A 12922-nucleotide genomic window follows, 5' to 3' on the forward strand; every position below is an offset into this window, starting at 1 on the left:
ATTGGCCAGACTTTGACCAATGAAAAGGCGGGTAAGTTCAGTTTTCCCGCTTTCAAGGTTCACAGAAATCGATTACTGAAATGAATCAACTCGAAGGTTTGCAAAACGAAGGGAGTATGCAAAGAAGTACGTGGATTTCTTGAACCAAAAAAATAACCGTCGAAGAGATCGTGATTAGACAGGCGTTCTCTAAGCTGCTCAGTTATCGTCAATTAATGTTCCATACAAATTAGGTAAGTTTGATGTTTTTGTGGGAAGAAAATATGAAATAAGCTAAATGCGCGCTTGCTGTGCTTTTGCTATGGCTAGGTTATTACTTCTTCCTCGGGTTCCTTCGCGATCGATCTTTTGCGTGTTAGTCAATGTGTTTTTGTTGAAAGAGTTCTTGGTATTGTTCTGAGGTGCTGGAATACCAAGACAGAGACAAAAGAGCAGACAATAGGTTTATACAATTCAAAGGAGAAAGGACACGTTCTCTTATTAAAGGCCTGGCTAAACTAGGAAACATTGTTGCAGAAACAGTGTTGCAGAGGCAAATGTTTCCCAATTTAGCCGCGCGGGAAACATATGTTGCGGAAACAATTTTGCTGCTCGGAAACAAGAAAATGTTTTTGCCTCAGGTCAAAAACATTTTTGCTACCCGGACACAAATTTTGCTTCCGAAACATATGTTTCCCAGTTTAGCCACCATGAAAGCAATGTTGACTAGTTTCCAGTGCTGCTCATTAAAAATGTTTCCCAGCAACAAAGTCAGTTTATTATTATGCGCATGCGTGACCCTCTGTTTTCCGAAACAATGTTTCCTCGTTTAGCCACCGGGGCAGCAAAACATTTTGTTTGCTTCCGGCTAATTTAGCCACCACGAAAATAACAAAAAACAATGTTTCCGCAAGAATGTTTCCTAATTTAGCCAGGCCTTAAGCTTACCGTATTTACTCAAATAAGCGCCGCGGCGCTTATTTAATTTTTCGTTTCTCCTGTGCGGCGCTTATTCGAGGGCGGCGCTTACTTGAGGGCGGCGCTTATTAAAAGGTTCATACCACAAAGCCAAAACATTTTGATTGTACAAGCAAACGCTGACAATCTCCTTACTGCAACAGTTACAGGGAAGAGAAAGAGGGAGGTTGGGCTTGTCGTACAGGTGAAGTTTACAGCCTTCACGCAAGAACTGAAGAACGCGAACATTTTGAAGAGAGAACTGAATGAGAGAGCATTAAGATATACTCACTTCAAACTGAAAAACATCACTATTGATGAAAATAAATTCCCATTGCTGGCTTGAACCACATTGCAGCGATCACAGTGTATTTTTATCATCTTATCGAAATACTCAAATATGCGCCGCACCGGAGCTGCGGCGCTTATTCGAGGGCGGCGCTTATTAACCATTCCGCTCCATGTGTGGCGCTTAATCGTGCATGCCCTGTGTTTAGGGGGTTATTATGATCATTAAGCTGAATAATCTCATTCTCATTAATTGCCATTATTGGTATTGGCATTGTCATCATCATCATCATCGAGATTATTACTGTTATGATTATGATTATGACGAAGATGATGGCGATGATGATGAGGATTATTATTAGGAAGTTCTAAACCTAGTGAAAATAAGGGCCTCCACCAGGGGTTTCAATAAAATTTGAAGTAGACGGATGGTTGTTGTAGAGTAGCCAGCAGTGACAATTGGGGTCGTAAGGGCTCTTCGAGTGGGGTGCAGAAAATTTGGGATCTGGAAGCACAGAAATGCTATTTCCAGCATTCTGGAGACCAAATTGAGTACAATAGATAAGACAGATTTCTTACAAATCACTTGCTCATGATCTCCATTTAACATGTCAAACAGCAAATAATGATAACTGTGTCGATCATGTTGTTCTTAACATTGTTTAAATGCTTGGTGTGTTGCGTTCAATCTTTGATAAAAATAAGACAAACTGTTTATTGGCAATTGACTTCACTTGCCATTTCAGGAAAAAAAATAAAGAATTGGGAGATAAAATGGCAATAATGGGCGGCGCTGATATAGAATGTAGGTGGCGGAATTCGCCAGTTGCCAGCTTCTAATGAAACTCCTGCTCCACAGACAAGACGAGTTGTCAATAACAAAAAATTATGGAGGACAAAACATACTGTGTGTGAAATACCAAATTATTGACTACAAATGGTGAAAAATGAAGTTGTCGACAACAAAGTAGTTTCTCCTTTTCAAATGCAGTAGTTTTGTTATTGGCAACTCACTAAAAACTCTCCCGTCTGTAAGTAAGTCATTGATTTTCTAAAGTCTATTTTTGCAGAGACATACCATTTTCTGCCAATCTACAAATGCACATTGCAAGCAAGTTTCCAGGCTCCCTCAAAACACAGGTTATCTACTGAACAACTATTAAACATTCCTTGTGTGGAAACACATTTTTGAACACTAATAATAGTCGATTCAATTAATTTGTCAAATTAAAAAAGTTGTTGACAACAATTTGCCTGTCTAAGGAGACCATAAAAGGCACTGGAATGGTGAGAAAATTCTACTTTTGTTCAATCAACAACTACCATCTTTTCTAGTTCTGACAGCAGCATGACCAGTACAGCTTCAATCCATGATAGCTCTGGCTCGAAGAGTGACAAATTTCAGGAGGATGTCGCCTTTTTGTCTGAAATGTTTCCAGCTTGTGATGTGGATATCTTGAGGAACTACTTGGAAATGTTTTGTGACGATCCAAACTACAAATCCACAGTCATCAACATGCTTTTAGACGACACCTCATCAGGGTTAAATCAATGGGAAAATTCAATACAAGAGCAGTGCGGAAATTCCCGGTCACAAGTTTGCTTTAAACAAAATGCAGACATTGATCAAGGCAGTTTACAGGGTGAGCATACAAGTGATGATGAAGTGTCACCTCCGAGGAAAACTCTAAGAACTGATATAAAAAACGATTCAACTGATAATTCAAGTTCAGCCGTAGGCTTGGTGGAAGTTGACAAATTGGAAAGTGAGCCAGTGATGTCTGGCAATAATCCAAGTGAAGCCTGTTCTTCCAGGAGTTTTTCCTCAGCTGCTAGAAAAGAGCCATCTCATAGAGTCTTCAAGGGTGATTTCAACACCAGCAGGAAAACTGTCTCTTCAAACCCAGATACACAACCTTCAGGTGGAACAGTACCATTATCTGTTGAAGATAATGGGATACATGTAGTTTTTGTCAAAAGTGTGGCAAGCCCCACGAAGCGATCTTTTTATCGCATGGGAAATCCAGTCTCGGGAACAAATTCAGATAGGAAACAGGGTGGTATTTGTATACGACATAAGGGTGGAATTCTCCACCCATCCATGAATAAACCAAAAAAGTTGCAAATTATAGAAATTGATGGTGAAACAAAGTACGCTGTTTCCCACCAGGCGACAGCAAAGAAGGTGAACTCATCAAGTTGTGCATCAATTGACAAAAAAGGCTTGAATGCTTCTGAGATGTCCTCTTCAACTGTTACTGCAACGTCTGCGGCAGCAGATGCAGAAGATGATGATTTACCAGAGTTCTTTACAAGTGCAGGTTGGGTATCCAAAAAGAAAGGAACAGGAAATGACATTGATATATCTGAGACAAATCAAGTCAGAGAAGTACCATCATCTAACCCAAGCGGTTTGCCTGTGGCTGCAGCTCTTGATGACCTTGAGATTCTCAAAAAGGTCTTTCCTGAAGCTGATCCAGATTACATTAGTTCTCTTTTGGACAAATATGCCGATCAGCCCAACCGAGTTGCTCTTGTGGGTAAAGAGCTAGGAAACAATCCAGACCCTCCAAGCTTAAAAAAGAAACTAGTTCCACCTGTACCTTGGTTTTGGAAGTCCGAGGAAGGGAAATTGATTCCATTCACTGATTCTGAATGCAACGTTTTGGAGAAAGAGTTTAGCAGTCATGATGGACCACATTCAGATGCGACATTCAGCACCATCAGGCTGCCTGGCTCAGCAAAAAGATACAATGTCAATTTTGCTGCAATGACAATGACTTGTGGGATGGGTCAGAGCACCGTGATTGTTCGCGCACCTGGCGGCAGTGATGGAAATAAACAAATGGGGTAAGCTATAGTTACTTTGATATTAATTATTTTATGTATTTGTGAAAGTGGGCTTGTGTTGCAGACATGTGGTGAGTGAACAATCTGACCTTTTCCTACGATGTGCAGTTCCAGAAAAAATCCATACCCACCCCACGGAAGGTCATTGGAAGTTCCTAGGGGGAGGGGGGGGGGGGGTTTAAAAGTCAAAATTTTAGAAACAAAGTGTAAAGCTAAACTGGAATTTCCTAGGGGGAGCAGGGGTGCAAAACAAAAGACCTTCCATGGGGGCGTATGGATATTTTCTGGAATTGCACAATAAGATTGTGGTGAATAAGATGCAGTTACATGTAGAGATGTGTATTTTCATTCAGTGTGAGTGACACAGGCATACTTAGAAAAAAATACTGCTTACAGGAGTCAAACCTATCTCATTATTTTATTCAACAGGATTAAAACATAATTTCTTTCACAAGATACATTGTACAGGCTCCTGAATTATAAAGGAAATACAAGTGCTTGCACATAACTGTTTAAACAGAGCTGTCATCACAGGCCTTAACCCCTAACACCTGTCACAGCTAAATATTCTTGAAAGAACCTTGATGCTTTGGGTGATCTTGATAGTTCTAAGGTCATTTTTACTCCAGCAGATAGCAAGAGGATTGTTACGGGTGAGAAGCTTATTGCAACTTGTCTAAAAACTTGCCGTTAGCCCTGGTATATTCGACACCCTAGTTTATAAAATAAATGTAATGGTATATTTCAAGCCTGGTGAATGAATGAGAATGATGTATTATTCTAGAAAGTGACACAGGCATACTCAAAATAAAAGGAATCCAAGTGCTCCTACCAGGAGTCGAACCTAAGACCTTCCGATTACTAGTTCAAATGCTCTACCGCTGAGTTACAGGAGACTCGTGGGAGCTATTAGGCCATTAAACTAGGTTCATGGGACAAATATCCTGCATACTGCTAGGATTTGAATGTCGAACGTGTGGTATATGAAATAAATGTGATGGTACATTTCAAGCCTGGTGAATGAATGAGAATGATGTATTATTCTAGAAAGTGACACAGGCATTTTCGGAAAAAAAGAGTATTCTTTCTGCCGGTTTATATTTCTTGCAATGTGACATGTATGCATGACTTAAACATGTTAATAATTTGCACATGTGTATGTAATGATGTATGTTGCAACACTCAAGCAAACCCAAACTAAAAAATATCATTTGAAATCTACAGGGAAGCTTAGCATGTTATACAAATTTACTTTTGGGTTTGAAAAACATATTAAACAAGAAAGAAAAAGTCCCAATAGTTACATCTTGTGTAACTATTCATATCATGGGCAAATTCACAAATTGGAAAAGAAGAGACAGCCAACACAATCGAACTCACAGGACTGAGATTTGTTCAACCCAAAAAGGCATGAACTTTTTTAATCCATTCTTTACACCCTTTCTTGATTGATTCTCATTTTCACTGTTTCAGTAACAAAAACTTGGTACCACAAGAAGCACTCGCTGTCCCGATAGGTTGGCAGGAACAGACAAACAGCGTGGAGCTGATAAATGTGCGTCCAGGTTCTGCTGAGTGGGATCATGTAGAGCGAAGCTTAAAAAGAAGTTTGAGGGATGCACAAGTTGCTGATATACAACGTGTTCAGAACAAGTGGCTGTACAGGAAATATGCAATACAGAGGCATTTGCTCAAAGACAAGAATGGTTAGTCCCTGTGTAGTCACCACAAATATTTTGTTTTGTAAAAGAATACAACAGACACAGAAAACCTATGCTGCCTCATTGTTCAGATTTTGCACTGTCAAATAATAATGAACTTAGAATTTAACCCTCAGAGTTAAAACTACTACACCTTTTATAGCGTAATAAACAGCCCTACAGGAGGGTACCGCTCGGTGGCTTCCATTTGAATATAGTCACACTAAATAGGATTTCATCCACAAACTGAAAAGCCAGAACCACCTTGTACAGCATAATAAACAGCACCACAGGAAAGTATTGCTCAGTAGCTTTCATTTGAATGGTCACGCTTTAGGATTTTATTCACAAACTCAAAAGTGAGAATCACTTTGTACAACATAATAAACAACAGCACATGGAAGTACTCCTCAGTAGCTTTCATTGGAATGGTCACACTTTAGGATTTCATTCACAGAGTCAAAACTTAGAGCCACCTTGTACTCATAATAAACAGCACCACAGGAAAGTACTGCTCAGTAGCTTTCATTTGAATGGTCACACTTTAGGATTTCATTCACAGAGTCAAAACTTAGAACCACCTTGTACTCATAATAAACAGCACCACAGGAAAGTACTGCTCAGTAGCTTTCATTTGAATGATCACACTTTAGGATTTCATTCACAGAGTAAAAACTTAGAACCACCTTGTACAGCATAATAAACAGCACCACAAGAAAGTACTGCTCAGTAGCTTTCATTGGAATGGTCACACTTTAGGATCTCATCCACAGACTCAAAACTTAGAAACACCTTGTACAGCATAATAAACAGCATCACTGGAAAGTACTGCTCAGTAGCTTTCATTTCAGTGGTTACACTTACAGCTGTATATTTCATTTACAGATTCAAAAACTACAATCATTTTGTACAGCATAACAAACAGCGCTGCTTAGTTTTTTCTCATAAAGTTACTAGGAAAAAATGTGGCTAAGATGTTCTGTTCAAGGGGCATTTATTCTGACATGGAGTATTTACTAAAGAGTGGGCATTTATAGACCTTTGTCACTCTGCGGCCATGCTGAGTCTCAGAAGAATAAAAAGCTTTGTTTTTACACAGCAAGCCTCATTTAGACACCAATTCAGTGCGAGGCTTGCCTTGCAAAAACAAAGCTTTTTATTCTCCTGAGACTCAACATGGCTGCTGAGTTCCAAAGGCCTAATAGATCATTTCAATACTCTCCTCAGGACCAATGTGTATTAATGAAAAGGAGTTATTCCATGGTACGCGGCACACAAATCCTGATGCCATATGGAAGGGTGAAGATGGATTTGACATGCGCCATTCTGCAGATGGAATGTGGGGGCGCGGGACGTACTTTGCCTCCGAGGCTTCATATTGCCATCAGGGATTTGTGCACTACAACTCACAAAGACAACAGTTCCAACTCTTCCTGGCTCATGTCCTAACTGGTGACAGCATTACTCTTCCTCCCAATAGATGCATAAAAATGCCACCACCAAAGAAAGGGTCCACCATCCGTTACGACAGTGTTAATGGAGTCACAAATGGATGCACAGTTTATATTCTCTACAAGCTTGACATGGCATATCCTGCATACCTGATTACTTACATGATACATTAACTGATCGTAGTAGACTGTTCAGTTCTGCAGCTTAAAGTGTTTATGACAGAATTCTTTTTAATTGCTTGATCAGACCTTCATGTTTTCCTCGTATGAAAATCAAAAAAGAAAAATCCTGATCAATTTTTTTCCCCGTGTTTGAGGCGTATAAAAGTGTCAAATTTCACTTCTGGTTGGGTACAGTTGGTGCAAGGTGGGAAACTGGGGATAGTAGGGCTGTGACGTCAATACAGGAATGCTAGTCTCTGCCTCAGTTATTTTTCGTGTGCAGAGAAAGAAAACGGTATGGACGACAACATGAACGGGATTGTTGAATACTCAGAATGAAAAAACTGAGGACTGGAGAAACCGTGAGAGTAAGCATTAACATGTATTGGCATCACAGCCCTTCAATCCCCAGTCTCCCGTCTTGTACAGTATTGTATTGTATTGTGAAATTTGACTGTTTTAGATGAGAAAAAATGGTACCGAAGTTTTTTTTGTACAGTATTTTCAAATAAATAATTCTGTCATAATAATTATGCACTTAAAAAACCTCAATTTATGTTTTTATTAACTAAAGGTATTTGAAATAAGTGTGACTTAAAATACTGCAGCTCTTAATAATTTTAACTCTGAACTTCAAAACCCAACTAACTGCAATTTTGTGCTGTACTGCTGTCAATCATTATTGAAGGGCTGAGAGCATAACCGACCCAAATGACTTTTCAGATCGGTTTTTTGTTCTTTTAGCTCGGATTCAGCGGAAGATTTGCATGTGGCCTTGAATTCCTTCAGGAAACGTTGACCACTCCAATGTTTTATCCACTGCTCCTCTGCTTGGCACTTTCGTTTTGTGATAAAAACGGAAATCTTGCTCATGGTTGTAGATTTTTATTGCAAATGAAGCACAAAGCAGCGGATAAGACATTGGAGCAACATTTCCTGAGCGAATTCAAGGCCACAGGAATTATTCCGAGCTAAAAGAACAAAAAGTGTTCTGAAAAGTCATTTGGGTTGGTTGTGCTCTTAGCCCTTCAATTGCAGCAACTACTATCTGACTACAAAATAGGTAGATTGCCAAAGTGGATCAAAATCTACCAATCACTCTAAACAAATGTGATGTTTTGACCCCACTGAGCTAAAGGTCTTTGCATTTTAAAAGGTCCACTGCAGTGATTAACGGCAGTGGAAAAGTTTCAGTCAGTGAGTGAAACAAAAGCCAGATAAGGCATGTGCTCTAGCAAACTAGATGAGTCTTAAAAATTGAGAGTTTGCATTTTATTGAAAGCTGCAGTAACATGAATTGAGGGGAAGTTTAATTTGAATTACCGGTTAAAAAAAAAAAAAAAGGAACACAAGCAAGGCGGTGAAAATTGCAAATGAAGGAAATTAGCGCCAGCATGGAGGTCTTGTATTCTCTCAAGTAAGAAAACGTTGATGGTTCCAAAGCCATTTTGTTCCAAATAAGCTAAAACAAATGCTGAGAAAGTCAATTTTGTCAACCTAGGTGAACCTAGAACAACCTTATCAGACATTGTATTAAGAGGTTGGAATAACAATCTTATGCTTAACAAAGAAAACTTTTTTTAGATTTTGAATTGCCGCTCCCAAAGAACTTGGGGTGAACAGAAATGAGTGGCTTGGAAAATAACTCTTCCCTTTACTAAAGTCGTGGAAACTAACCCTCAAGGAAAATAATTTTTTACCATTATATTAATTTCAGGTGTTTAACTTAGTTTATGGATTGTAAAGTAGATATAATAAGGTTAGGTTTTATTTATGTTTTATTTTATAAATATTATTAGAATTGCTATCACTATGTTCTTAATCATTGTAATGTACATTTCAATATTTTTACTAATAAGGTTACACTTTTATGCGTTATTTTCAGAAATATTACAGTAGAAACCCGCGTATAAGAACCTGGATTTTTTAATTTCGCCTAAATAGGTTCTTATGTGGAGGGGGCTTAAAGTGAAAATTTCAGCCTAACAGGTTCTTAAAACCCAGGTTCTTATATGCGGGTTTTTACTGTTATTATTTTTATCCCTTTGTTCTTAATCATTGTGATGTGCATTTGAATATTTTTACTAATAAGGTTACACTTTTATGCTTTATTTTCGTAAATATTATTATAATTGCTATCACTGTTCTTGATCATTGTTATGTACATTTAAATATTTTTAGTAACAAGGTTACGCTTTTATGCTTTATTTTCATAAATATTATTAGAATTGCTATCAGTGTTCTTAATCATTGTGATGTACATTTAAATATTTTTACTAATAAGGTCACACTTTTATGCTTCATTTTCATAAATATTATTTTTATCACTTTGTTCTGAATCATTGGTATGTACATTTGAATATTTTTACTAATAAGGTTACACTTTTATGCTTTATTTTCAGAAATATTATTTTTATCACTATGTTCTTAATCATTGTAATGTACATTTGAATATTTTTACTAATAAGGTTAGACTTTTATGCTTTATTTTTGAAATATTTTTATGATTTTTATCACATTTTTCTGAGTCATTGTAATGTACATTTGAATATTTTCACTAACAAGGTTTCACTTTTATGCTTTATTTTAATAAATATTATTAGAATTGCTATCACTGTTCTTAATCATTGTAATGTACATTTGCCAGTGTGCAAGACGAAGAGATTCCAAAGAAGTTTAATCATGTTGAACACCATGAACCCTGTTTGTATTGTACCTTGTTCGGCTGTATTTGGCTCCCTCATATTCTCATAGGGTAGCCTGCAAAGAAGCTCTCGGGGAGGGGAAGGGAGGGTGGGGGAGCCAAGGGAAGAAGGAGAACTTGCACGGGAAAGAAACCTCTAAGCCAAAGAGATTGTTGACCCGGAGAAGGTTCTTCGTGTGCTAGAAACTGACTTCGTTGAGACAAGTAATAAGAACAAACCTTATTCCATAGGAGATGAGAGATTCCTAAGGATTCTAGAGGACGGAGTGAAGAAACGACAAGATGGACATTATGAAATGCCCCTTCCGTTGAAGTCAAACAATGTGTGTCTCCCCAAAAATCGCCGGCTGAATGCCACATTCAACAAGAAGTTCCCCAGGTTGTGCGAACTTCGGGCTTAGGCGAGCAGCTGACGATGGTGAAGAAGAATTTGGTGCGGATGCAGCTGCGTTTATACGCAAGGACTTCTACGTAGATGATGGGTTGAAGTCCGTTTCAACAGTTCCTGAAGCCATCCAGTTGATCAAAGCCAGTCAAGCCATCTGTGACAAAGCAGGGCTCAGATTACACAGATAGTGTCTAATTAACAAGGAAGAAGTTCTTGAAGCTAATCCGGTTGATGACCAGGCAAAGGGAATCAAGGAACTGAACTTATCCGTAGATCCTTTGCCTATTGAGAGAGCCCTGGGTGGGACGTGGTGCGTTGAGAACGATAGTTTTCGGTTCCGTATTGACGTATTGACCTTCGTGACTCGGCGAGGTGTCTTGTCGACTATTGGTTCTATCTATGATCCTAACGGTTACATAGCCCCTGTGACACTCAAAGGAAAGCAGATACTCCAGCAGATGTGCAAAGATAAGTTAGACTGGGATAGCCCTGTCCCTGAGTATCTACACCCACAGTAGGAGAAGTGGCGACAAGAAGTCGCTGGGGAAGCTGGAGATACAGCGATTCTTTAAACCGAACGACTTTGGATCCGTGAAAGCTGTGGAGATGCACTACTTTTCAGCAAAGCAGCTGGTAGAAGGTTCGCGTTGGTTTAGTGGTCCTGAGTTTCTAGGGAGGAGCGGACCCTGTAACTGAAAATGTGGAGGTGTCTCCCCTTCAAGAGTCCGACCCGGAGGTGAAGAAAGTGTTCGTATTGATTACTGACGGAAGTCACGAGTGTTGTTCCATTTCCTGATCACTTCGAGACGAGCCGACTGGATGGTGTATCCAGCTGGTACCAAGCTATGAAGGTCATAGCGCTATGTTTACGACTGAAGTCTAAGTTTCAAAGAAGAGAAGTGAGGAAGCCCAGGAAACCAGTGACAAGGTCAGGGGCAGATGCTGAGAAATCAGCGCAAAAGGTTACACTATCAGAGCTTCAAAAAGCAGAGAAGACCATCATCCGGTGTTTGCAGTACGAACATTTCCATGAAGAACTTCAAATTCTCTGCAACCTAAATGTGACTGACGGAGAAACAAGCAGACGTCGAGAGTAGTTAGATATATGAGGGTATCAACCCACGTTTCAAAAAATGATAAAAAATCCCATACAAATCCTTCTAACCCCCATAAACCACACATTATCTCACCCCAATTCTTGCATAAATTAACTAACACAGCCTTTGAATTCAACAATGAACTCCTGCAACGGAGACGTCAAAAACCTAAAAACCTAAAAACCTAAATTTAGCTTTTGACCTAAAACCTAAAAACCTAAATTTTTACTTTCATAAATGACACCAACTCACAAACAATCATCGATTAAATCCAACCAACTCATCAATCGCTGATTTGAATGATGAATACAATATTTTTGAACACCAATTTGGATAAAAAAATAATCATTATGGTTGTTGTGTGACTGGATGCCGTTACTGTCACGCGTGACGTTGTGTGACTTGTCACGAAAATGGACAAAACCCTGAACGTGGGGTGCTCGGTTGGCTGTTTACTTGCCTGGCCCCAGCCAGGTCTTTTTCCCGCCGCTGACAAGGCGGCTGTCCATTTCCCAGTTTACCTCTGGGACAGAGGGAGGTTGAGTTCGGGAAAGAACTCTGAGCACCCCGCTGTAAACCAGTAGGGCCTGAGCGGGCTCACCCTGGAGGTACCGTCCACTGGAAGACATCCCACACTACTCAGTAATTCACCATCTGCACAAGCCGTTAAACAGGTTTCAGTCAGGGGCCAGCTGACACCACCCTAAAGCTTCACCAAAGTTTGTGAACTAATATAATAATGGCCCGATTACCTATATATTACACTCAGTTCTGAAATTTTTACACTTGTGGTGATATTTTTCTGTATATTGCGTAATATTGCTTGATTTGGATTAACACGCATGCGCTTTCATGCACACAACCCAAAGCGGACTGGACACTAGTTTGTTTAACACACGTGTCGGCCATTTTGTTGCCATTTTGCGAAGAGGTTGTATTTTAATGTTTATGGCTCCTGTTTTGGGATTTTTGAACATTTATTTCTCCACTTTCATCGTTCTGATGTTTGTAGACGCTTTTTGAGGTAAGAATATCATTTATCTTGCACACAACAATAGATTTTTTTTATTGAATCGACTCGCTATCGAATACTCGTGAAACCGTGACTGTATGATAGAATGATTACACATCGACTAAATCCTTGATTGGGATCCAAGTATTAAAGGTATCATTGTATCCTTTCCACTTTACCAAAGCTTGTTTCTTCTTGTAATCTCTCCTGATAACTTTATCGATTCTGAATATCTCCTGATTAGCTTTCAATAATTCTGGTTCATAAAAACTACCTTTTATCTGTTCGTTGTTAAGATCTCTCAGTTTATATGTGATCGGATTCGTGTATTGTA

General features: G+C 39.1%; 1 protein-coding gene across 2 annotated transcripts; it reads left to right on the plus strand.

The window, feature by feature from the left end:
* Positions 1-89: 89 nt before the first annotated feature.
* Positions 90-9998, plus strand: LOC146454151 (uncharacterized). 2 transcript variants are annotated; one of them, XR_014859311.1, is made up of 5 exons: positions 90-233; positions 2560-4074; positions 5548-5780; positions 7002-9530; positions 9626-9998. XR_014859311.1 is itself a non-coding variant. In XM_085095743.1 (4 exons), the coding sequence occupies exons 2-4, from the start codon at positions 2573-2575 to the stop codon at positions 7397-7399; spliced, it is 2133 nt and encodes a 710-aa protein (XP_084951869.1). In that variant the 5' UTR covers positions 90-233; positions 2560-2572; the 3' UTR covers positions 7400-9998. The 2 variants fall into 2 exon arrangements, 1 of the variants encoding a protein (XP_084951869.1); XM_085095743.1 differs by having other exon boundaries at positions 7002-9998.
* Positions 9999-12922: the final 2924 nt, after the last annotated feature.

Source organism: Pavona decussata, unplaced genomic scaffold, assembly GCF_977016875.1.
Source record: "Pavona decussata unplaced genomic scaffold, jaPavDecu1.1 SCAFFOLD_313, whole genome shotgun sequence".
Lineage (NCBI taxonomy): Eukaryota > Metazoa > Cnidaria > Anthozoa > Scleractinia > Agariciidae > Pavona > Pavona decussata.

What these genes read in the sequence shown, in the direction of transcription:
- LOC146454151 (XM_085095743.1), top strand. Translation starts at nt 2,573, where the DNA reads ATGACCAGTACAGCTTCAATCCATGATAGCTCTGGCTCGAAGAGTGAC. An exon ending in GATGGAAATAAACAAATGGG is followed by an intron (nt 4,075 to 5,547) that starts GTAAGCTATAGT and finishes TCACTGTTTCAG; the next exon opens with TAACAAAAACTTGGTACCAC. An exon ending in TTTGCTCAAAGACAAGAATG is followed by an intron (nt 5,781 to 7,001) that starts GTTAGTCCCTGT and finishes TACTCTCCTCAG; the next exon opens with GACCAATGTGTATTAATGAA.